The sequence below is a fragment of the Mytilus edulis genome, chromosome 2 (genome assembly GCF_963676685.1).
Source record: "Mytilus edulis chromosome 2, xbMytEdul2.2, whole genome shotgun sequence".
Lineage (NCBI taxonomy): Eukaryota > Metazoa > Mollusca > Bivalvia > Mytilida > Mytilidae > Mytilus > Mytilus edulis.
In genome coordinates this window covers 33,866,308-33,893,143 of record NC_092345.1, presented here as the reverse complement: position 1 = coordinate 33,893,143, position 26,836 = coordinate 33,866,308, and the positions used below count along the sequence as shown (strand labels likewise).

Below are 26,836 nucleotides of genomic sequence, written 5' to 3'. Positions count from 1 at the left end.
ATTCTCTACGCTATTTTGCCGATAAGACAGATACATTTCCACTTTGCACTTTTTGGATAAAGAAACCAGTAGCAGATATATAACTCACATGCAGTGAGAGAAATTATATAAACTTGTGGTATACATTTATTAAATTACAAAATTTAATTACGTTTATGCGGGCAGGAAACATATATCAACTTTTACATAGTTGATCGATTCAAAAAATTAACATATGCGGAACGGTTATGACATTTTCCAACATATGTTACATTATTATTGTGTTATGAATGGTGGTTTAATGGTGATCTAGTTTATATATATTTTACATTTTTATAAAAACAATCATGGGTTGTTGTTGTTCACAGTTTTTCGGCAAAGGAAAGGATAAAAGAAGCAGTTCATCCGACTCATCACCAGAAACATCTAGAAAGCCACAAAATTTAAAAGCATTTATAGATGACGCTGTTAAAACTCACAATGACTTGCGTAAAAAGCACGGTGTTCCTTCAGTGAAACATGCAAAAGATCTCAGCGACTATGCTCAGAAATGGGCGGAACACATGGCGGCAACATCATCGTTTGGACATAGCTCATGTACTTTGAAATCGGACCGACTAGGAGAAAATATTGCATGTAGGTCTGGATCCGGGACTGTAGATTATACAGGTAAGACATTTCTTTTTAATATGAATAAAATGGGAGATAGTCAGTAGTACATATCATTTATACGACTGAAAAGTGCATGGCAGCACAAAGAAGTTCTTAACTTTATAAAGATAGCAAACATTAAATATAAGCCAACGCCTTTTGAGAAAAATCTAACTTGAAAATCAATAAAAGAGTGGAGCGGTACAAAATGAAGTGTTGGGAACTCTGAAAGTTTCAATGCTATTCATTTATCTAAAGGTCCTAATAACACTCATCAATGTCCGGTTGAAATAAAGACTTTTGAAGTCCTTTATTGGGTTAAACGATGTTTTAATGGTAAAAGCTGACTGACAGGTGTATGATATATTGTAATGGAAATTGTCTGCTCAAACACTTTATTTAAGGCTCTTTATTTAACGCCCCGGTCGTTCCAGAATGCAGGATGTAAAGACACGCACGTATTACTGGTGTTGTTAACGTTCTGAAGATGCATGAAATATTTGCCAATGGACATTAAGACACAAAATTATTGATATCATTTAGCATCAACGTAAACACTCAGTCATACTTTAAGTTCTGTAATTTGTGCAATCTGTTGTTGATGGTATATCTTTGATAGCCTTTGTTAAATTTATATATAGTATTCCAACCTGGATTTTTTAAAGATCGGGATAATTAAGTGATGGGCATCACCTGTCTTTTGTCTAAGATCGTATGTTGAACTGATTCTTCCAACCAGCTTTTATCACTCTGTGGATAAAGTTTGATATTCAATGCTAACCTTTGCTAACGTTGTTCAAAGCATGATATGTTAACGAGATTAATCTTTTGACTATTTGAACATTTTTATCATTTTACACATACATCAAACATATATATCTTTAATTGTTATTTCTTAAAGAGTTCACCAATCCATCAGTTTGGCATAACAACTGTGTTGTGAAAATTCTAATGTCAAACATGTTATATTCATTTTAATTTATGAACCTAATTAATAGAACATATTTCAAACAGCCCTATGCTAATTAGATCAGTAATATTTACAATGTTGTAGTAATATTGTGTTTATGCATTGTAATATCGATGTTTTTTTTCCATTCGTGATACTGACAAATTGAGAGAAATAACCCGAGAGAAAAATACCTTAAGAAATATTCAGCGTTCATAACTGAATATCGACCCATATCTTTTAACTTATATCTATAGGATGGACATTAAATGCAACATAACTGTATATTGATTTTCTAACATTTAGTGCCATCATCCTAATATTCGTTGTAACCCGGAGATACATGTGGTGTATAAATTTAGCATAGTTAACTGTACTCCTTTCGACTGAACATGATGCATAAATATACAGTCACGCCTGTTCAGAAGGATATTGTGAAATGCAAAAGTGCAATAAAAAGACGCTATAAAATATCAATAGAAATGCTTAACTGAATCAAAAGACATATTAACAAAGACAGGTGAACATCCACGGAACGAAGAAATTTGATCTATGACACAATTAATAAAACAAGGGGGTTAGATGTAAAACAATATCAGCTTTATTCACGTTTACTCGTGATCTCTAAAATTAAATCTTTACGGGTCCATAAGTAGCCTGTTGCAATGCAGATTTTTTGTCCGCCATGTCAAATATATCCTCATTTTCTAGAGGTTATTTAAATTTCCCGTCTATCCTCCCAGTTGTTCCACCTATTAAATTAATTGTTGTTTGAAATTCGTCCTGAATATATATGCATCACATATTTGAAAACTAGTTTTAGAAAATTAGATCATGATGATTGAATCAATAAATGCATGTTAATGTTCAGTGGCAAATACTACATACAGGATAGTCGGAACAAATTTCAATTGGATATGAAGGATATGCAGAAATACGCAGATTTGCAAATAGGGTGCTACGCAGAACAGGACCGTTGGTTTTCCTGTTTGAATTGTTTAACACTTGTAACTTTTGGACCATTTGTTATTTACAGCTTGCTTATTGTTGTGAGCAAACAAAGGCTCCATATTTTAATGGCGGAACTATGGTCTAGAATTGTTCACTTTTTATACAATGTGACTCGGATGAAGAATTTTTTCATTGGCACTCATACCACGTCTTTTTATTCATATATGCATATTTTTGAAACATAAAAGTCCCCGTAAAATATACTAGTAACGGTTTTATGTTCCCTTTGGAACTTTTCTTTTCGTACTTTGAGATTACTAGTAATAACAGTATTCATCTGTGACATACTTTTTTATTTTTCAGGTAAAGAAGTATCAGACTACTGGTATAGTGAAATTAAAGATCATACTTTTGGAACAGAGCCCAGAACTACTGGAACAGGTGGGTTAATTAAAACTTGCATTGCTTTCGATAATTGACAACCTTATTCCGGCGATAACATCGGTATTACACAAAAAAAAATGAAAAACAACACGTTAAAAATTGCATGCATCTGGATTTATCTGCATAAAGAACGCTTAAAGCCAAATGTTTGAAAGTCAATATACGAATGAATATAGACATTATAGCGTTTTGCTTTATTAAAAAACTTGTCTTGTAGATGATAAAAGAAAGTTACGATAAAAGCAGTTTTCTGGCTTCTAAAATTGTCAAAGCATAGGAACTAATATTCAATTCATTCAAATGTATTCAAATTTTATTAAATGATTTAATCTTGTCACTTTATTTTGAGGGAGAAATTCATATATGAAAGATACTAAAACATTATTACATGTGAATCATAAAGGCCAAAAAAGAGGCAAACGATACCAATGATGCATTCAAACTCATTAGCCGAAAACAATTATCGCCGACAATGACAATGACAATGGCAAAAAAAAAGACAAAAAAACAAACAACAGAATAAAAAACACAACATAAAAAAGCTAAACACTGGGCATCAACAAACCTACCAAAATTGCGGTGTCAGGTGCAGCTCAAGGGTAAGCTAATCCTGCTCCACGTGTGTCGTGTTGCTATGTACGCGAAAAATAGCATTCTGACTCTTGTCTGACGTTAAAGTATTGGACATATTTTTGTATAAGGTTGCACATGAATTCAACTTGCTTGTCTTGGTACACGTATCTACATATTTTGATTGTCCAATGTGGGTTTTTTTTTTTAAACCAAAGAAACAGATGGCAGTCAAAATAATGAATACCATGTCCTTTCTTTCATGTTGTTCACATTTTTAATCCAACGCGTCGAGAAACAAATAAAAAAATGATAGAATCTACTGAAAAGAATGCTGTGCTTTAATATCTACCAATACACAAGTTTTCAATGGGATGTTTCAAAACTGCTCATCATGATTGTCAAGGGCGTAATATTGTTCTGAAAGAGCTGTTGTGGTATTTTGCAAGTTGCCCGTATTGATTTCGGGGAATTATTTTTTTATTTAAACAGCCGCTCAAAATTATTATAAAATGTATCAACGATTTTACAAATAAGAAGTGTTGTTTATATTTATTTTCTAATTCAGGTCATTTCACACAAGTAGTATGGAAGGAAACAAAAGAAGTAGGGTTTGGAAAAGCCAAAAGTTCAGGAGGTCGCGTGTTTGTGGTCGGTAGCTACAGACCAGCGGGCAATATGGTCGGAAACTATAAAGACAACGTACCAGCTCCAAAGAAGTGAAGTGCTCTTTATTTATCTTCTAAAGGAACTATTTTTTATGACAAATAATTTACATTCCAATCTGTCGCCACTTCCCTAGTGAATAATTATACATGCTGCGAAAAGTTCGGAATCTTTTATGTCCGGCATTCCAATTTTATCAAATCTATAGACGCATTTCCAAACCGCATTAATTGGTTGTTTTTACTAAAAAAAATGATTGTGTTCTCTTGAAATATTTCAAATGCAATTTCAAAATGAATTATGTTTTCATTGTATGTTTAAACTATGCGACATGTATGTTGTTACTCAATTTTTAACCTCTTTATGACTTGATTCAATTGTACCCGTTAAGATGTCGAGAAATTGAGTTTATAACAATTAAGATTGTATGATTTATGCATGTATAAACGTCCTTCATTTTAATGCAAATCATGTGAAATTGATGACAATCCTAGCACGTGTACCTGTTAATGTATCAGATGTGTTTATTATGTTTTTTTTATTTTATTTTCGATGTTTATGTGCCATAGATATCATCAAACTCCGAAACAGTGGTTAAACCGTTAATGCTACGCTACATTGGCAAAGCAACGTCCCCTCGGAATTGAGATATTGCATGACTGATAGTTCAGTGTTATATGAAAGTGCAAATTTGTTATAACATATAGTGAAATATATATAAAATAAAAAATCAATAAAAATCAATAATATTCACATTTATTTACTTTCTTGAAATCGTTCTGAACCAATCAGAATAGGAATACTTCACTGCTCTTTTCTATATATTATAATAGATTCTAATATGACGTGCTTCTTTCGCTTTATGAATAAACCCATGCTCTAAATCCAATAATTTTTTTGCCCATGCGTATATTGACTACTGCAGAATAATGAATTTTATCAAATTGACATGCATTTAATACCGCAGTCCCACTAGGCCACGATCGCACTACGATCTGTGAAAAAAATGCAAATTTTGATGATCGTAGTACTATCGTGTAGATCGCAGTTAGGTCGTATCACGGTCGTGGTGAGGTCTTCCAGATCGGGATGAGCGTGGCCAACTTTGAACATGTTCAAAACAATCGTGGTGCGGTCGTGGCGAAATCAGGTCGTAGTAGAAGCTAAGTGAGAGCGCACGAAGAGCGTAGTAAGCTCGCAATGGTCGCTGTTCCATCGTAGCGAGAGCGTAGCGAAAGCGTGATTCAATTCGGAGAGACTGCGCTACGATCTAAAAGCGACGTTATTACGACCTCACTAGTCTACGACCATCACATTCTCACCGCGACCCAACTACGCTTCCACTACGACTATAGATTATACCGTTAATTTTCCCGTTTGAATAGTAATTTTGGTGGCCCTTTATAGTTTGCTGTTCGGTGTGAGCCAAGGCTCCGTGTTGAAGGCCGTACCTTGGCTTACTTTTATAAATTGTTACTTGGGTGGAGAGTTGTCCCATTGGCAATCATACTACATCTTCCTATATCTATTGACCATATGTGTCATCTCTGCTATCGTTCACTAAAACATCGTCATTTGAGCTTGACGGACCAGCAATAGATTGACTTGTAATTTAGGCTGGATTCGTCGGTCTGACATCTCTGCTTGATCAGGATTCGTTACTATCAGATAATAATAATAATAATAATAATAATAAATTCTTTATTTAAAGAGGGTAACTCAATTAGAAATAGTCTAATTTTCATTGAGGCCCTCAAACAAAATACATGCATACAGTTAACATTCATACATTCATACATTAATTTACAATATATATTACTAGTATATACACAATTCAATCATTGAAATATACAAAGGGTAATAAATGACAATATTTGATATAGTTTTGTTAGAGGAAAACAAATTAGTTGACTTGCATATAATTTTCAAGAAAATGATTATAACTATGTTTCTTGAATAATTCCACATTAGGACATTTCTTTATTTCGAGTGGTAAATTATTCCATACTTTGGTTGCAGAATAATGAAAAGATTTTTTATAAAAATTTGTATTTGGTCTTGGAACAAAAAGATCATTATTAGAGACAGATCGTAAGTTGTGGCGTTGCACATCATCAATATTTAGTATTGCTAAGTAATCAGGTGTTAGTCCATTTACAATTTTATACATTAGAATTGATTGTTGGTATTTTATTCTTTTGGTAAAAGATAGCCATTTTAAAGAAGAAAACATGAAATTAGATGGAATAGAAATATCGCATTCCAGTATAATTCTTGCTACTCTTTTTTGAAGTTTTATGATTCTATCTGAATCTTTTTGTAATAAATTTCCCCAAACTGAACTACAATAGTCTATATATGGTAGAATATATGCATTATAAAATAGTTGCCTTGTGTGTATTGGCAAATATACTTTAATTTTATATAAAAGTGATACTTTAGATGAGATAATTTTACATATACGCAGGGCCGTAACTAGGGTTTGAATTCAGGGGAGGCAGGGGTTTGGAGGCCGCCTACTGAGGCCCTCAAGATAAGGGGTAGGGGATGCACCCCCCCCCCCCTCCCACCGATTTTTCTCTCTCAGTAAAATGGGTAAAATGACCCTTTTTCTTACTTTAGGGAAACATCAGTATTGCTTGAAACTTGAAGCAAGTTTTATGCAAAAACAAGCTTAGGTTGCTGTTTGGGGTGTGTGAAGGCTCCGTCCTGAAGGCCGTACTTTAGACTATAATTATTAACATTAAATACATCGTGACCGCGGATTTTCAAAGTTTGGTTTTCTCTCAATAAAATCAGTGGCTAAAAATGACCCGTTTTCCTTCGATTTCCATCAGTATTGCTGGATCCTGGAAGCAATTTTTATGCAAACAATTATTATCTGTATTTAAAGATTATTTTGTTAGAAATCAAATTGGTAAGTTAAAAAAAAACCATATAAAGCAAGATCATAGAACGTAAGATATTCTTTTTATCGAGGACCTTGAATTTCAATATTGTTGAAAGCTGAACAGACATGTATATAATTACAACCAGATAATATTTCTATACTAGTATATACTTAGTATAGAAAGTCCCTACTACAACGAATGGGAGTGTTAAACTACTGAGGCATTGACCATAAGGATATTGTTGTTCTCGTACGATCGGAAGACGTTAAAAAAATATTCCAACAGCAGCCGGTAACGAATTTCCGATATCATAAAAGATTCACAATACAAAGGGAACTTACTTACGTTATACGTCCTTGCTGAAACGTTTCATTATCGATCAAAAGTCCGGAAAATGACATATATCACATATCATGATAACACTGTTAAAACTATGGTAAAACTGTAAACTGGTGTTGTTTATGATATAAATTCAAGTTCTTCGTGTACACAAATGACATATTGTCAATATATCATTTTATTACTTAAAAAAAACATTTGGTGTAGAAAATTCAGGCGAGGCAGTTGCCTCCCCTGCCTCATAGGTAGTTACGGCCCTGCCGATCAACATGATCTTCCCAGCTTAAATTTTCATCAATGTCTATTCCAAGTAATTTGAAAGAATGGACATTCTCAATACATGTTTCGTTGACGGTAATACATAATTCTGATAGTTCAGGTTTAAGTTTTTGTTTTGAACCCAATTTCATACACTTAGTTTTTTGTGCATTGATTTTCATACTGTTATTGTTACACCAAGATTGTATAGCATTTAAATCATTTTGCAATATGCTGTTTATTTTTTCAATGTTTTTATCATGAAAATGCAATGTTGAATCATCAGCATATAAATCCATATTGGATTGTTTAACATGAAGTGGTAAATCATTTATATATATTAAAAATAACAGCGGACCTAAAATAAGATCTCCCTCTGCCTCTACATCAACCCTTACCACCACGTCCATGTGTTCTAGTGGATTTTGGTGGCATGACTGTATTGTTTCCGTCTACGTTTTATTTAATCAGACATAGAAGGAATGGAACTGTATCGATATGGAACACGATGTTGACGTTAATGCTGAGAACGTAGTAAGATCGCGGTATGAACGTAGTATAATCGTGATAAGAACGTGCTATAATCGCAGTAGAAGCGTGGTAAGATCGTGTTGCAATCGGATAACTCGTGGTATGGTCGTAGTGAGAACGTGATGAGCGTAGAACGATCTTGAAAAGCGTAGTAAGGTCGCAGAATAAGCACGGTGAGAACGTGGTATAATCGTAGCGGGATCGTTGTAGAAGCGTAATGAGGACCTAGATGCATCGCGAAAGCAACGAAAATTTATATGTTCATGCCGCTCATACCGTGACCTCACCACGATCTGAATTTATTTTAGATCGCGGTGAGCGTGGTGCGATCGTGGTCTAGTGGGACTGGGGCTTTATATATTTCATTAACTCAAACTCTTAAATGATGCAAATGTTGTTACTAATTCATTTATTATTACTGTAATGTGTTGCATTCCGAAATTGACATATTTGACCTAGATATGACAACCGTTCATGCTGGCTGTTCAAAAACTCCTCCCTCTGAAAAATCACAGTGCCAGCTGTTTGCTTCTTTACAAACAAAAAAGGGAGGTTCATGGAAGAGCCTACACAATCGCTTTACCCTTATACGGTCTTATACACATCGCACATAGAAATTACCTTAATTGTCAAAATCAGAATCGAAATAATTGATGCAAGCTATACTTTATTGTAGTTTTAACATGGATAGGCATTATATTCGTGTTATTTTCGCCCTCACTATCGCTCTGGCAAAAATAATCATGAATATAATGTCTACCCATGTTAAACTACAATAAAGTATAGCTTGCATCAATTATTTCTTAAACCGACAATGGACATTTTACCGAAATTACAAGAGCGATAAAAAAAGTTTAGGACCTTTGAGCGACGAGAACATTTGGATGAAAATTTAAAAAAGCATCTTTCTCCAAGTCACAATTTTTAAAGTAAACTATTATAGTACGGTCTCCAACATGGAGCATTGGCTCACACCATGGTCGGAGAAAGCTATAAAGGGCCCCAAAGATGACAAGTGTAAACCCACTCAAACAGGAAAACCAACTGTCTAATCTAAATTAAAAAAAAAATGAGAAATGAGAAACACTTATGAACCACATCGACAAACGATTTATGTATAAAATAATAAAAAAAAAGGACAAACTTGAGCTACTCATGTAATCCCACATACAAAACATAATATTTGAAAAGGATTTTTGCGAATCACAAGCAAATAGTGGGAATTACCTTGTTTATTGTGGATACCTAAGCTTCACAAAATTCCGTATAAACAACGGTTCATTCGGCGCCGGATCATCTGTATGTTAGACGAAATAATTGTTCATTAGATTGACAAAATGTATGTCCTTAGTGAAAGAGAGTCTTCAGAAATACTGTGAAACTGTTCAATCGCGCAGTGATATTAACTATATCTTGATTCTAAAAAAAACACTCTATAAAGAACTTCTGTATACTTCTAAATCTCTATCGTTCTCTGAATAAGTTTCTACCAAAACTTTTGATATTTCAAACCTGTATATCACTTTTCTCCATGTGAAATTGAAAAATCGTCTGACAGAAATAATCCGCAATGCTTTTAAACATAAAAATGGTAGCATAAACTATAATTAAATGTATTTCTTTGAGATATCATACAGCTTATTTTGTTTAAATAGTGAACAGAAAGGTAAAACATGTTATACAGAGAAACAAGTGATCAGTATGCTGGAATTTCTTATTGACAACAAATTTGTAGAAATGTTTAACAAATTGTCGGCATTCCTATGGGAGCAAATTGTGTGCCTCTTCTTATTTTCATATGATTCGGCGATCCTTTAGACAATTGTCAAAACCAAGAAGACCAAAGATTCCAAAGATTCAAAATCATTTATGTTTAGACTTATTCCCCGAATAATTCCCCGACAATTTTAATTTTGAAATTATCGATTTTCACAACCGTAGTAGAAATATACCATTTCACCTGCATATGGTGCATACATTTCCCAATTCATTCGGTATTCAAGAGCTTGTAGCTGCTACTAAGACTTCGTCAAACATCACCAGTGTCTGAGCAGGAAGTTGATGGACGAGTGTAATGGCAAAGAACGTTACGTTCTTTTTCTAAAAAAGTTCATCTAAATATATCATGAACTTGTTGGTAAATCTTCCGTATCAACTTCACAAATAATATACGATGGTCTTTAAGTATAAGTTCTAGGTACTGATGATGTATATCATCTTAATTGGTCCGAGACCACAATTGTCGTCCCACGAATATAGTTCCTAGTGTTGACAGTAGGATTGCCAATTTTTTTAAAACCCCTTCCAAATTTATTTCACCAAGTTGTATGCCTCAAATTGCAAGAAGGGGCTGAAATTACATTGTAAAAAATATTTGGGTCCAGAATTTTAAAGGAAAATAGTGATTTGGTCCAGCTAAAAAAGGTTAAAAATTAGCACTTCGAAAGCTGTGAAAAGATTTCAAGACCCCCTAAACATAAAGTTGTCCATATTTTTAGTGCGCCGATGAAGTTTTCTATAATGTTGATATAATTTATCCCAAAAGTAGTACAACACACTGTAAAAAATTTATTGAGAAAGCGCAGGTGGGATTTTTTTTAATTTTCATTTATGTTCTAAAAGAAATGCACTACGAAATAATTGTAGTCTCGGACCAATTACATCAAATTAATCTTTTACTTTTCTAGTCTGTTTTGGTAATATACATTTGACGTGGCTCGGTACTTATACATCCCGTCATGTGTTTACAAATTTGCTATGGTAAATTTTTGTGTTCTTTTCTTTTGTTTTTTTTGCTGATTTGATTTGTCTGTATATCTTTTTGTTTTTTTTCTGTTTTGACATATGTGTTTGGTGTTGTAGTGATTAAGCTTTTATTTCGACCAGTAAACATATGTAAATAATTTTGTACGCCGTAATGGAAAAAAAAACTGTCTTGCATTTAAAGCAGCCACATCGTCGATTATAGACATCTTAACTGAAATAAACTCATCATAGATACTAGGATTGAAATGTTGAATTTGCACCAGACGCGCGTTTTGTCAACAAAAGACACATCATAAACAAGAATGTGTCCCAAGTACTATGATGCCCCACTCGCACTATCATTTTCTCTGTCCAGTGGACCGTGAAATTTAGGTAAAAACTCTAATTTGGCATTAAAATTAGAAATATCATATCATTGGGAACATGTGTACTAAGTTTCAAGTTGATAGGACTTCAACTTCATCAAAAACTACCTTAACCAAAAACTTTAACATGAAGCGGGACGAACGGAGGAACTAACGGACCCACAGACCAGAAAACATAATGCCCCTCTACTATGGTAGATGGGCATAAAAAGGACAAATAAAGTACGAAGTTTAAGAGCATTCGGAACCAACAATTCCCATTTTTCTCCAAAAACAGCTAAATGTGACATTCAAATTGACTGGATTATATTTTTATCGAAATAACTGCTCTCCTTTATCCGGGCATGCATGGAATGGCAACGCCAAAGTTATTCTTTTATAGAAGTCTATGAAACAAAACCAGTCTACCGAAGACAATTAACTAGTTGAGGGAATTTATACTCTGCCAAAAAACAAACTTTGGTCTTGAAATTCAGCAGCCTAGACCAATTAATGGACATAATTAATTACTATATGGTACAGGAATGAATCTTTGCACAGCATAAGAAATGATGCTAATACACTTTTTTTTACATAGAGCCACGAAAAGAAATCCAAAGGACTGCCAAATTAAAGATTGCCAACATAAGGTATTGGAAACACACACCATACATTTGATGGTGTCTGCCAATATACAAGAGTTCAGTAAAAGTTTAATTATGGTATCAAATGAAAGCCCAGTACCTTTATGTCGGCCAAATTGATTTTTTTGTTTTTTCATGGCTCTATATCTGAAAGCCAAAGTCATTTAATCTTTCACTGTGCCAAGTTTCAAGCTTTAAACATAAATTGATCATTTATTTGGATATCGGCATGACTTTTGTAGAGATCGCTAGTCATACGTTGTTTTTACTTTATAAAATTGTCCTTTTCATGAACAGACAGACGGTGCATTAAATCTTAGTTTTACATACATGGTATCATATATTTTCATCAATGTAGCCATAAAAAAAACAAATATAGACCGGTGTGATTTATAAAACTGTTCATATATAATGAGAGCGAAAGCCATCTGGTTCATTTAAAACCATTAGTTTTTTCCAGCTGTACACTGATATAATTTTTTTACATACCCTCACATTTTTATCTAACATTATTCGTACAAATCTGTGCACGAAGGTTGGTACCTGTTTAAACTAAAATGAACCAAACAATATCACATGCCATTTTCTGGATAAACATTATAATAACTGAACATTATTCTTACAAACCTGTGCACGAAGGTTGGTACTTGTTTAAAATAAAAATGAACCAAAGAATATCACATGCCATTTTCTGGATAAACATTTTAATAACTGAACAGTGATAAGCAATCAAACAGCATAATATTGACATTATAAAATTATTAAATGGTATGTTAAAAACGTATTTCTAAATTAACTTTAGTTCGGAAAACAAACTCAAAGCCAAAGTTTGGGAAATCCAAGGAGTAAAAATATAGTTTTCTTTATTAGTAATGGCTTTACTGAGTGAACAAAAACAGAAACCGCACTACACATCAGTAAGCGAGAAGATTGCTGGCTGTCTCGTTATATGGTACTGACGTTTAGTTTGAAAAAGAGACAGATGATAATATATGGACATTCAAAACTCGTCTGTTGAAGTGATCCAAAACAGTCAACACTATGACATACAAAACCAAACTGAAAACATAACATTCCACCGAATAGAAAATGAAGACGACTCCTGGATTAATTAGCATCATATGCTATCTATCCCATATATACTAATTGCTTATTTGATACATTGTTTGTTACGTATATATATATGCAGACATATAGCTGTTTATGTTGGCAAAAGAGGTGCTAATTAATAAGAAAAATCAACAGATAACCAAAATAAGTTACCAGATTTATCAAATCTAGTCGACAAACAAGTAGTTGCATGCATAATTAGGTAATTAGGAGAGTTTAAACTTGCTGGTACGTTAAAACCATTTTACCCAAGTCTATCTATCATGTTTCATGACTAAGATATTTTGTATGAAATGAAAATCTCTACTCAAAAGTAGCAAAATAAATGAACCGGTATCGAAGTAAAAATTTATGTTCAAAATTAATAAAAACAAATTAAAAATGTCCTTACTTAATATGTAAATATAAACATATGTGTCTCCTATATCATCCAGCTATATCTATTGTACTATTAGAGTTCCTTTCCCGCGCTCAAGGACAATGTCAAAGTTGGCAATGTCAATACAGTCAGTGGCGTTGTTGGTGTGACAATAATGTTGTGTTTGTATTATAAGATCCTTCTTGTCCGATGAACAGATATAACAAGAATCGTTGTTTCCGAGATAAGTATCACCAGCAAAATACATCTGAGTCACGAGACTTTTATGTCCACGCCTTCCAAACACTTTAAAATGCAAATGAGCGGGACGATATAAAATTTCATCGACACCGATTGAATACCGTCCAGGGTGAATGGTAGAAACTTCATAGTAACCATGTTTGTCTGTTTTGAAATGTCCTCTGCAATCTGTGGACATCATGTAATTTCCATCGTGATCTGCTTGCCAGATTTCTATTCTCACGTGAGGAATCGGAGTTTTACAGTCCTGTTTGTACACGTGACCATGAACAAGAAGCGTCTTCAGGCGATCTTTTTCCGGATCTCCGGTACAAAACTGTTGTAGTTTTGGTGGTTTCGGAAAATAGTATGGTCCAATAATATCCGGGGGTGTTGGCTTGCAGTCATCACTAGAAACTAATGTAGATATTCCAATAAAACAAACAAATTTGATGATGAAATGGAAATTCATTATGCAGTTCAACTAATATCTTATACAAAAACTAAGAGATGTTGCTTGTTTTTCAAACTTCCAAAACAATGCCAATGTCTATTCGGAAGATGTTCATACTTGAGAGTCCATTCGGTACATGTTTTACTTGAGAATGTTAGACAAAAACAACACAGTTCCTACAACATATGGATTATTATTAACAATTTTTCTTAATCTGTTTACAGTGTATTTTATTTGGAATCTTATCAAAGAACAGTACGAGATGAAATCAGATGACCCTGTTACGTCAGAAGTCACTGACCTTGAACCCAGATTAAAATGCGCTGAATCAATTATCAAAGACCGCTACTAAAAATTATGAATCTAAATGATATTTGCATCTTCACAATACATAAAAGAAGTGCATCAAGTATGAAGTATACCAACATTTAAATACTACCCGATTTTATAGATTATCAATACTCTCATCCCCCCAACCGGCCGCCAAAAAAAAACCAACACAGACACACACGGAAATATCATAAAATAAATCAAAAAAAAAATTAAATAAATATGGCGCTCATAAAGTTGTCTTCAAATAACACCTTGCATTTATGAAATAAATAAAAAAAAAATAGCAGTAAATAAAACAGCAAACACTTCCCTACTTTTGCTATTTAGTAAACATGGAAAGAAATGTAGGATACTAGTAGTTGAACCTTGTTTACCAAAACAATCACGAACAATCGACTACTCCGGAAAAAAGACTAACTTGGTGGCATCAAAGACCATATATGAGATTATGTCGTAAAGGTAAAACGAAGAATAAAAAACACCGCCTATTCCTTGCTTCCAACGGGATGACCAGTAACTGTATAACAAGGAAATTAAATACAGCACATAGTTTGAAAGCAGGTTCCTCCATTTCTGTATTCTTCATGTTTTTAGAGAAGTTTTCTCTATTCTTTTTATTTTTTACCCATTATCCTCTTTTCTTTATAAACTAGCGCCGCATTATTCTCTAATTTTATGGAGTTGTTTTATCCAATTATTCTCTATTTGTTTTGGTTGATTATTCTGTACATTAACCCATCATTCTCTTTTCTGTTTACCCCAGTCAGACCCTTATATAGAACCCAAACAGCGCAAATAAAGTCGTTAAAGGTCAACTGTTTGGACCTTGTACCGATAATAAATGCAATATATTAAAAACATCTTTTTCTATGACAGTTCACCAAAAATAAGATTTGTTTTTGTATGTGTAGTAAAAGGCATCAACCAGTATCAACCAAGCACGTAAAAATGATGTAAAAAATAAAACCTCCCTTTTCTTAATTTCATCAGCATATGAATAAAATTCCGCTTTGTGAAATAAATAACGAGATCCATAAAAAAAAATGTGGTTTAGTATGATTTACTGTTCCAAAACATGCTTCAATGTTAAAAGTTGGTAGCTTTTTACACTCACCTTCGTTTTAATTGTGAAGTACATTAATATGTTTTGCTGATTGGATGCACACAATTGCATGCAAACTGATTCTGAAAATGAAGGTTAATGCTTGTTATGCTTTTTAGTAATGTATCTATACAATTCCTGAACTTAAACTATGAGCTTAAAATCATCTTTTGTTGATTGATTGTTGTTTGCCAAACATCCAGTGCATGCAGTGGCAAAAATGTCACACATATTAAGGAAGATATATCTGTTTTGGCAAGCGGGAGAAAAACACGTTTTATCACTTTTTTGTATACTTGGTTTGTACTTGGTTTAATGTTGATTTTTGAGTAAGCTACTTTCATGATAACGAGTTGGAATGTTTTGAGAGTGGACGGGCTGAAAGAGTACATGCAATATGTCCACAAGAAAATGAAAATGTAAAGCTAGAACTGTTTCGAAGGGTTGTAATAGGCTTAATTTCGGTAAAATATATCACATCAGTCATTCATAAAAGTTGACCATATAAGCTTAGTTTGTTGTTTTCGCCCACGTTTATTATTTCTGGCTTTCCAAAGTTTTGTTGTCGAGCCCACCTATGAAGATTACTTGAAGCAACATGTGTTTTGTGGACGGAAACCAAAAACATTTTTCTCTGTTTCAACGGTTAAAATAATGCATTAAAGTAGTTTAACATTAATTGATTAAACGTGTAGACTTGATATCACTACATTAATGATAAATTCAAATGTTAAGGAAATCAACAATTATGCAACAAAGTTTTGAATAAAATGTTAACTTTAGTTTTAATATTATATTGTTGTATGCATGAAAAGCCACCAAATCGACTTTAGAGTCATTCCAATGTGTATTTATGTATCGGATTTGATAGACTGCATCAAGATAAGTCTAGAAAATCTAAAAGTTGTTCAAGAAGAAGATTTGTTTGGTGTAGGAAATTTAATACATGTATTACAAATATTCTGTAGGACCGGGGTTTGTATGCAGCGATTGACAAAACCACGAAATAAAATATCCAAGAAATTGCTAGTTTTACTCAATCTACAAAAATGTGACTCACGAGGTATAAGGGGAGGGCGGAGAGCTTACAAACATGTTAAACCCTGCTGCATTTTTGTGCCCGTCCCAAGCCAGGAACCTCAGGTCTTTGTTAGTCTTGTATGTTGTTGTTTTTTTGTGTTGTTCCTTTAAAGGATTATATTTTTTTAACGTGTTATCCATTATTGTTGAACTATAATACATGTTTGTTTAAAGGATAGCTGAAGCCCGCATCATGGTGCTAGATGTTTTTGTCGTGTTGTAGACCCATTGGTGGTGTTGGGTTGTTTTCTGCTCTGTGGTCGGGTTGTGGTCTCTTTGACACGTTTCCACACTCTAATTCAACAACAGTATCGAATGCCGCTGTATTGGCAAGGAGCCAGTTGTTTTATATATTAAAAATTCAATTACACACTATTTACAAAGAGAGACTTTGCTGACAATAAATTTTATTACAAGTCTTTTATGGATGTCCTTTTACTCTTCAGCTGAAAGAAAAAAGAAATACAATTAATAAAGAAAACCGAGTGTAAGTAAACACAACCAATATAAATTGTAAGCACCAGTTTCGTTAGAATAATATTAAAAAGAATGGTACTTAGGATGCATTTGTGAAAAACGTAATAAACAACAAACATAAATCATGTCATTTGCACTTAACTATAGTACTTATTTTTATTTAGGGATCAGCTGAAGCCCACCTCAGGGTGTGGAATTTTCTTGCTGCTTTGGAGACCCATTGGTGGACTTTAGCTGTTATCTGCTCTTTGATCGAGTCGTTGTGTCATGTTGTAAAAATGCATGAAATTGTGAAATTTTGCATTTGCTTCTTTTTAAGTCATGTTTGGTATCAAAAGTCAATATTTCTTATGAGTAATTCAGTTTCAATTCTTTTTATTATGCTAGAAGTGCATTTTATTCAGAAAACAAAATTTTGAACTTTTTTTCAATAATTTTATAAAAGACATGTATTAGTCGTTTTAGCGTTACTAGGAAATATTAATGGATTAAGATTAAGATTAGATCGTGAGAATACTTTTTGACAACAATGGTCATCAATGTAATTTATTTGTCAACACCTAAACTGTATATAGAGTGAATAATGTCAATTAACACTAAGTCTTAATTTAATCTGTTTTTGCTATATTTCATTATTTAGAAACTTTTTGTTTATAAGTACCCTTTTCCGTTTTCATTGGTCAAAACGTTTCTATGATAATGTTTTATAAAGATGACTTTTGAAACGAAAAAAAGATAGAGAAATAGATAGAACCATCTAGGATTTTCTATTCACGTCAATTAATTAGGAAATTCTAAACGTGTCAAATGGTGGAGGACCCGGGCATAGATAGAAACCTCTATCATCTCAGTAAAACGGAACGGAAGATACGGAACTTCTATCATCTCAGTAAAACGGGCCTAAATAATTTGATTTGTCGATTATACATGTGGTTGTTTTGTTGGTGTGTTTCGTTTTTGTTAACTCTATAGTCCGTCGGAAATGAATAACAGTATTTTACAATCCAAACAATTTAGGCCCGTTTTACTGAGATGATAGAGGTTCCGTACTGGAAAGTTATTGTAAATCAATACACGAGACTGGATACATGAACGTTCACATACTTTATTTTTCCATCTAACATATATACAAGCACAGTTCATAAAGTATATTTACAAAACAGTAAGCATGGCAACATATGTTAACCCGCCGCTGCTCGTAGATCGAGAGCGGGGCGAACCGGTGCGTCACATGGTTCTATCTATTTCTCTATCTTTTTTTCGTTTCAAAAGTCATCTTTATAAAACATTATCATAGAAACGTTTTGACCAATGAAAACGGAAAAGGGTACTTATAAACAAAAAGTTTCTAAATAATGAAATATAGCAAAAACAGATTAAATTAAGACTTAGTGTTAATTGACATTATTCACTCTATATACAGTTTAGGTGTTGACAAATAAATTACATTGATGACCATTGCTGTCAAAAAGTATTCTCACGATCTAATCTTAATCTTAATCCATTAATATTTCCTAGTAACGCTAAAACGACTAATACATGTCTTTTATAAAATTATTGAAAAAAAGTTCAAAATCTTGTTTTCTGAATAAAATGCACTTCTAGCATAATAAAAAGAATTGAAACTGAATTACTCATAAGAAATATTGACTTTTGATACCAAACATGACTTAAAAAGAAGCAAATGCAAAATTTCACAATTTCATGCATTTTTACAACATGACAGTTGTCTCTTTAACATATTCCCCATTTCCATTCTCAATGTAATGTTGTCACAATGAAATTCAAAAAAAAATCCCACAGTTGTTATTCTTACGCACATGTTAAATTTTATAAAAAAAAATATTTACAAAGTTGAAACATTAGGTACACTTAAAATAGGTAATTCAAATTACGACAAACTAGGATTTTCTATTCACGTCAATTAATTAGGAAATTCTAAACGTGTCAAATGGTGGAGGACCCGGGCATAGATAGAAACCTCTATCATCTCAGTAAAACGGAACGGAAGATACGGAACTTCTATCATCTCAGTAAAACGGGCCTAAATAATTTGATTTGTCGATTATACATGTGGTTGTTTTGTTGGTGTGTTTCGTTTTTGTTAACTCTATAGTCCGTCGGAAATGAATAACAGTATTTTACAATCCAAACAATTTAGGCCCGTTTTACTGAGATGATAGAGGTTCCGTACTGGAAAGTTATTGTAAATCAATACACGAGACTGGATACATGAACGTTCACATACTTTATTTTTCCATCTAACATATATACAAGCACAGTTCATAAAGTATATTTACAAAACAGTAAGCATGGCAACATATGTTAACCCGCCGCTGCTCGTAGATCGAGAGCGGGGCGAACCGGTGCGTCACAAAAGAATTGAAACTGAATTACTCATAAGAAATATTGACTTTTGATACCAAACATGACTTAAAAAGAAGCAAATGCAAAATTTCACAATTTCATGCATTTTTACAACATGACAGTTGTCTCTTTAACATATTCCCCATTTCCATTCTCAATGTAATGTTGTCACAATGAAATTCAAAAAAAAATCCCACAGTTGTTATTCTTACGCACATGTTAAATTTTATAAAAAAAAATATTTACAAAGTTGAAACATTAGGTACACTTAAAATAGGTTTAACAGATCTGAAATCCAAATAGGCGCGCATGAAAAGAAACGCGCTAAAGAAATTTACGATAGTTGTTCGACGTATTGTATTACATACCATTTTTTCGTTCCACAAGGCCTGCATACTTGTATCTTTAGCCTACATCTGGCTGTTTCGGTATCGAAGGTTAAAAATTTAGGACAACGTTTGATGTAGGTTTTATCCTTTTTACAGTAGAAAAATTGTTGACAACTTCCGCCTTGAAGTGGATAAAACCCTTCCGGTTTACCTTCACAGCCTGGTTTCATTCCACCGTCTTTCTGAGGAACATCAAATACATTCTTACATCCCTCTTTTGTAGCGATCTTTTTACCATTTTTATCGGATCCACAAAATCCTGTTTTCACAAGATGTTCGTCTTTGCATACCATATACCACGGAGATCGCGGTCTTTTAAGATGTGGTTGAAACCCATTTGACTTCTTTTCACAGCTTGGATATGCCATCTCACAAGACGTAAAAAGGGATTTCATCGTTTTGTATCTGTTATATTGACCTGTATAGGAAATTGTTATTTAATAACATAATTGTCTTTCAATAAAAAGTCTCATTTCAGAGGCTGTGGAATCATTTCATTTTCGTACGTATCAAATTTCATGGATTGACTTCTTTTCACAGCTTGGATAATGCCATCTCACAAGATGTAAAAGGGGATTTCATCGTTTTGTATCTGTTATATTGACCTGTATAGGAAATTGTTATTAAATAACATTCAATAAAAAGTTTCATTTCAGAGAGTGGAATCATTTCATTTTCGTACGTATCAATTTTCATGGATTGATGAATTCTTGGTTCTCCTGTAGCAACGAAATCCATGCACAAAAATTGGTATCAAACGAATAATGATTACTCCATAAGTAGAAAAAAGGGAAAAATTGTTTGACAAAATTAAATTTCAGTTTTAGTTAATAACTATAAAAGGGTCAATTCAATATACTTTTAATGTTAAGTTTGTGTTTGAGGTTTGAATTTTGTATTTTAATCAGTACTTGTCGAGAAAAAAATCAGTTTAAGTATCCTTATTTAGTTCTATGCTCTATCAATATATTTATGTACGTGGCGGAAGAATTTTATCGTATGATAATTCTATTGATACACAAATAGAATTGTAACCGGTTTGATGAACCTGAGTGTATTTAAATAAGGTGGACTCGATTTGAAATTATCGATAAGGCGTTGACCATTTGCATGTACACACGCAGTTTTTGTTAGTTATACTTAAGCACATATATATTCGAAAACAGTATTAAATACTTTTTGTCACATATTTTGTTTGTTTTTTGTAGATTGTTGAGTGCAACCTTTTTTTAGTTTATTTAAACAAAGGATTATCACGGGTGTCATTCGGTTTATCGAGAGAAATGATCGTGAAAGAATATCTAACGGCGGTCAAGTATTGAGAGACGATCGTGAAAGTTCTGGTAACGGATCGTGAAAGACATTTAATCGAGAGGACATATGAAAGATCAGTAAATATTCTAATTTAATTAATTACACAGACAAATTAACGACAAAATAAAACTGTCTGTCAAAATGGTTTAACATTATGATCAGTATGTGAGAATATCCAATTTCAAAAGTACATAGTTTTTACAAAACAACAAAAGGCAGATTGCTTCTCGACATTTCAATGACATAAAAAATGTAAACAAACACGATTTTTTTCACAAATTCGACTAGATAAACTACTTTTATCCGAGTAAGGGCATTCTATTTGAATTAATCAAATGGTTCTCATAGTTATTTTGTATAAATATAATCTGAAACTTGGTAAATAAAGAACTATTTACACAAAATTGATTTTTCGGATCGTGAAAGATGACGTACCGCATTTTTGAAAATCGTGAAAAGGATCGTGAAAGATCTGATGCTACGAAGACGTTCAAATTAGTCTTCAATTATATGATAAAATAATATTTGTTAATGGTATTGAGAAAAGCTAGATAGGTCAACATCCTCAATAGGTTTAAGCATTTCAAAGTATTAATATTTTCAGAAAATGAAAAGAAAAAGAAATAACAATACGGCAATAATAAAAGACAATGGGTGACAAAACGCCGAAAAAACAATCCAGTGTTGTTGTTATGATTGTAAGGTGTACATTTTCGACTTCTGCAAGGTTTCAACTAACATCGAACTCATTATCATGCATCATTCGGCAATGGTTGTTTTATGTTGTCTGTCCTTTTGGATATATACCTGAATGCTATAGCGCCAAGGTATTTCGTGTATGGTATACATGTCTATCTGCATGTTTCATATATGACAATGGTGATGTCAATTATATTTGATATATTGAATGATAGTAAGATGTTTATGTCTGGCTGTCGGTCAGGGTTCATATACGTTTGACCTTATGTTCCGAATTAATTGGCCAAGCATAACTTTTACATTTGTCAGTTTCTAAGGCACTGTAAGGATCGGAACACATTTATTTGGTGTACCGGATATTTGAAGAGATCTGTATGGCATGGTTCATCTGACCTTGACCTCTTTTTATGAACCAATGACAATCTTAAGCGCATTTGACACTTCTAGTAAAACCCTTGATATTATAGACGTTAAAAAAATATACTATCATAAGTAAAGCAGACATTACAGCATTTGCACAGTGGAGGGCGTTGGTAGTGGCCCCATGTGCAAGTATGCACGAAGAGGATTAAGTAAGTAAGTACAGCATTTGCGATCTGGTATTCTACAGTCTGTAGTATATAGTTAAAGCAATCCACATCTGCGTTGTGTAAAAAGAACTTAAAAAAGTACTGTTGCACTAAATGTTGGTTATCGTTCAATCTCAAATTACACATGAAAGATGCCGTTTTTGCTGTAATTTTTTGTTTGATGGATAACATTTTGGTTAAACGTTGCATATCCTTATTATTGGCTAAATAGTGTCGGTCGGCCTGAATTGCACTAGATCGATTCACAGAGCTGAATCTTTCACACTTATTTAGACACGTTTTTTTTTAACTTTCGAGGTAAAGTGTTGAATAGAAAGAAAAAAAAATAATAGCTTTAATGCTCATCCTTATCAAAATAGTTACAGGCTTCAACCAGATGTAAGTTTATCAAATGGTAAAAGAAATACTGATTTCTGATTACTAGTATTAAGTCTGGTCACGCATTTTCTTTCACGATCAAAATAATACGTTGCCTGATCTTTCACGATCAAGTTTGATGGAAATTCAACAAATTCAAGGTTTTCATAAACAAATTAACGCTTTTAAGGGAAGAACATACTTTAATTTTACTGTACTATCAGATACACCAAAGAACAAATTTCAAATATATCATGATATTCTGAAATATGACCATTATAGGTACAAAAAGTGTGTTATTTGTAATTAATTTCATAGACACGTATTGCGCCTTTTGTGTTTTTTCAAAAAGTACTTCATATTTTCTTTATCTTCTTTCACAGTTATGTTGAGGAAGTTAAACCATTTTGACAGACATATTTTTTAGTTCGGATTTTTTCCGTGTTTTGAAAATTAAGCGATTTTTTCAAAGATTCTGAACTAGAATGTACATTAAATGTCTTTCACGATCCGTTACCAGAACTCTCACGATCGTCTCTCAATACTGGACCGCCGTTAGATATTCTTTCACGATCATTTCTCTCGATAAACCGAATGACACCGTGATTATTCTGTGATGTGGACTGAATTTAGACAATTACAAACTTTTGTAATTTGTTTTCATTGGATAAACATGTATTGCAATTATCTAAATAATTTATGTTCGTTTGAACGGAGAATTTAGAAAATAAAAAAGATTACAAATGTAAATGACCTCCATGGCTTTAACAACTTTTCTTTGCATTCTATCATACACGTGAACTTTCTTTTTACGATATTTCTTTTGTCCAGCTACAAGTGGTTAATTTATGCATTGCAAAACTTTCTTAATTAGAAAGAAGTCATTCTATGTTGACTCTGGAAGACTAACAGAATAAGACTCATGAACGATATATCACACAAAGTAATGGGAATAATCATTGGTGTTTGGTAAAGTGTATCCCCTATAGTTTGTCATCTTTTTGCTATTTTTGGGGGGGTCCTTAGCAAGGCAAAATGTCTATGCCTATCCAATAAACTTTCGTGTTCTAGTGGCAGTCCATATTTCCCCAACTTTTATTCTGAATGCCATCTTACGGTACAGGAACTACCTATTGTAATTTTTGATATTTTTTGTTCGTTCTAAACATGCATGAAATATTTGCCACTGGACGTTAAGCAAACGTCAATTAATCAATCATTTAATCAACGATCGAGATGTAAAATTACCATACTTACATTTAGACTTGAGATTTTTTCTGTTGCCACATTTAACCGTATGAAAGTCTTCACACGACTGTTTTTCAACATCAAACTGTAAAGGATAGCTGCATTCTTTTTTCACTGGTTCCCCCGTCTTGTCACCACAGTCGAAGTAAGTCTGGCAGTACTCTTTATCAGGAAGTCGAGTAAATTTAGGTGACACAGCACAAAGTTCTACTGGTGATGGCACTGCAAAATGATTCAAATGAAAAAGATGGAGTAAAATTGTGCCGGAAGCATACTGTAAATAGAGATTTCATTAGTATGTTTGTTGAATGTCCAAATCAGATTTTAAATAAAAATACAGAAAACTGAAATATGCGAGCCATGTCGGAATTGTCGATCAGATGAAGAGGCTGTTGTCTGATGGGTTACAAATTACTGGAACTATACCCATTTGATATTGGAATTAATTGCAAGTTATCTTATCACAAAATGTTAATGACGGCATTGTTTTCAAATCCATAAAAAGCGTTTTGTCCACATTCTGTTCAGGAGAGTTCACTGGACCCATAACATTTTCAGCATGAATGCATAGCTCACTTTATACATCTTTTACAAAAGAAAACTACAATCATTATATTGTAAATGGAATTTTTTTTATATGCAGGTATTTAGAAAAAATAAATTCCTGGTTATGCTTACCTATTTCACAGTATCTGCCTGTATATGGCACCTGGCACTGACAGTCAAATTCTTTTGGTTTGGTTCCTGGTACGCATGTCCCACCATGCCTGCACGGATTTCTACTAAGTCCACACGTTTCTGGAAATAAAGATAAAACATTTTAACTTGAACAACAATACATGTACGGAAACAGACTGTGATTTTAAAAGCAAAGACATCGGCAGATATAACAAAGAGGGCTTCCAGCAACTCGAAACATTCTTTGATAAGTCATAACCAGAAGTCCATTTTCTTTTATCCTTATCCTGGTATGATATATGAATCTATTATTGTTCTCTTCGTATGCCTGTCTGTACCACACAAACAGAAACCTCGTCAGTTGCTGAGCCTTATAGAGAATGGTGAAAAATTAAAAACTGATTTAAAATGAAAGTATACAAAAATGAAGTACGGTACCCACATTCAGAACCTCTTAAACTAAGCGAAATAGTTATTGAAGTTCCAAATTATAATTATATATTCAAACATCACTTATTTACTAGAACTTTAATGACGAAATACTTGAAGCTTCTTTTCATGATACATGCAATCAGTGTATTCAAAATTCAACTCAAACACTCACTCTTTACATGCTTTACTGTGCAAATGTTTAGTGAAGAACCCTCGGGAACACATCGTGCACCTCCCCCTACAACGGATCCTTCTGGGCAATCTGTAAGTTTCATTGCAGACATTCCTGGTCTTCGACACATCCATACTGTTCTACAATCATCACTAATAACTATCCTATAGGCATTTTTACTGTTACAATTTGGCGATCCGTTAATTAATGAAAAGAAACTAAGAAAAAACACAAAAATAATTTTAAGAGAATCCATTTTGATTTTCCTCTTCACGTCCGCTTCAGCCCCTATAGATTTTTTTTTGGAATGAAAAACATATTGTTTGTCCTTTTGGAAACACGTCAGAAGGAAATTCGAAACTACCTGTGTAACATTTGGTGTAACTTAATATGATGTCGTATACAACAATATTTTCTGAAACTACGTAGAATTTTTCAATGTATGGAATTATGGTCGTAGTTTTGATTTTATAATTTGGATATATGTTGAGAATGTTATAAATCAAATATGATAATTTGAGTCAAATTGGTAACCATGAATTTGACAGCCAATGTTTCTTCAACACAGGATAAATTCAGCTTAGAAATAGATAGCATTCTTAGCTTGTCGTTTTTAGAGTTAATTCTTCAATTATATATTTCAATCATTGAAATATTCGTCGAAACTTACACTAAAGTTTGAGACTAGTATTACTTAGCTTCAAGTCATTTCAACACTAATTTGAATTCATTAATGACTTACTCTTCTTCTTCCAAATACTGCCCACATTCAACATGATGAATATTCTTAACAAATTACGCATGATTAAAAACAGGATAAAATCAAATTGTTCTCTTGATTAGTTAGTGGTTTTGGTCACTTAATCATATTTTGAAATAATTGAGACCGGCTCGGGAATATTTCAAGAGACTTTGCTGTGGCGGTATCTGGTGGCAGTTTGTTTCAATCCTTGGCGGTGTTTATGAAGAAAACAATTTCCTACAGTCTTGTGTGGCTGGCTGTGATACGGTATGTTGTCCTGTTCGGTTTGAGCTTCTTGTTGGTTTTTGTAGATATTTATTCTTGTCCATGGATCTGTTTAAAATGATGCAGGTTGTTTATGTCCTTAAAACTTTTTGTACTTGCTGATCGACAGAACGGGACAATCCACAAATTTTATCTCGGCACCTGGATGTTGCATAAATTTTCTTTCGTATTATCAAGGATTTGTATAGTAAGATGCTATACAAATCCTTGGTATTATCTTAATATGGTATTTACAGTTTTACTCCTTGGCCTTGAAATTTTATTCAGATATGACTCAGTAGAAACAAAATATTTTGTATTTTTACCATTAAACATGTGTGATATTCTATTTATTTAGGAAATGTATTGGACTATGAAGTATGTCTTAAATAAAAAAAATTAATGTATGACAGGTGTACAGAAAACGCAGTTTTGAAAAACGGAATG

The 26,836-nt window shown here is 33.1% G+C and overlaps 3 protein-coding genes across 3 annotated transcripts in view; 1 reads left to right on the top strand and 2 right to left on the bottom strand.

Annotated features, from left to right (window-relative positions):
- LOC139512022 (uncharacterized) overlaps positions 1-4,954 on the top strand; it is a 30,981-nt gene extending 26,027 nt beyond the window's left edge. The window contains exons 6-8 of the mRNA XM_071299326.1: positions 348-648; positions 2,894-2,971; positions 4,113-4,954. Coding sequence (XP_071155427.1) covers positions 348-648; positions 2,894-2,971; positions 4,113-4,267 — 534 coding nt within the window. The 3' untranslated portion in view covers positions 4,268-4,954. The remainder of the gene's footprint in view (positions 1-347; positions 649-2,893; positions 2,972-4,112) is intronic.
- Positions 4,955-13,533: 8,579 nt separating this feature from the next.
- LOC139510825 (protocatechuate 3,4-dioxygenase beta chain-like) lies at positions 13,534-14,163 on the bottom strand. The gene has a single exon (XM_071297360.1). It carries the CDS (start codon positions 14,161-14,163, stop codon positions 13,534-13,536), a length of 630 nt encoding a protein of 209 aa, XP_071153461.1.
- A 2,887-nt stretch (positions 14,164-17,050) lies between these two features.
- LOC139512042 (neurogenic locus notch homolog protein 2-like) lies at positions 17,051-26,171 on the bottom strand. The gene is made up of 5 exons (XM_071299357.1): positions 25,384-26,171; positions 24,780-24,899; positions 24,111-24,323; positions 19,873-20,311; positions 17,051-17,106 (listed from the first exon to the last, which is right to left on the bottom strand). The coding sequence occupies exons 1-5, from the start codon at positions 25,637-25,639 to the stop codon at positions 17,103-17,105; spliced, it is 1,032 nt and encodes a 343-aa protein (XP_071155458.1). The 5' UTR covers positions 25,640-26,171; the 3' UTR covers positions 17,051-17,102.
- Between the last annotated feature and the right edge of the window lie 665 nt (positions 26,172-26,836).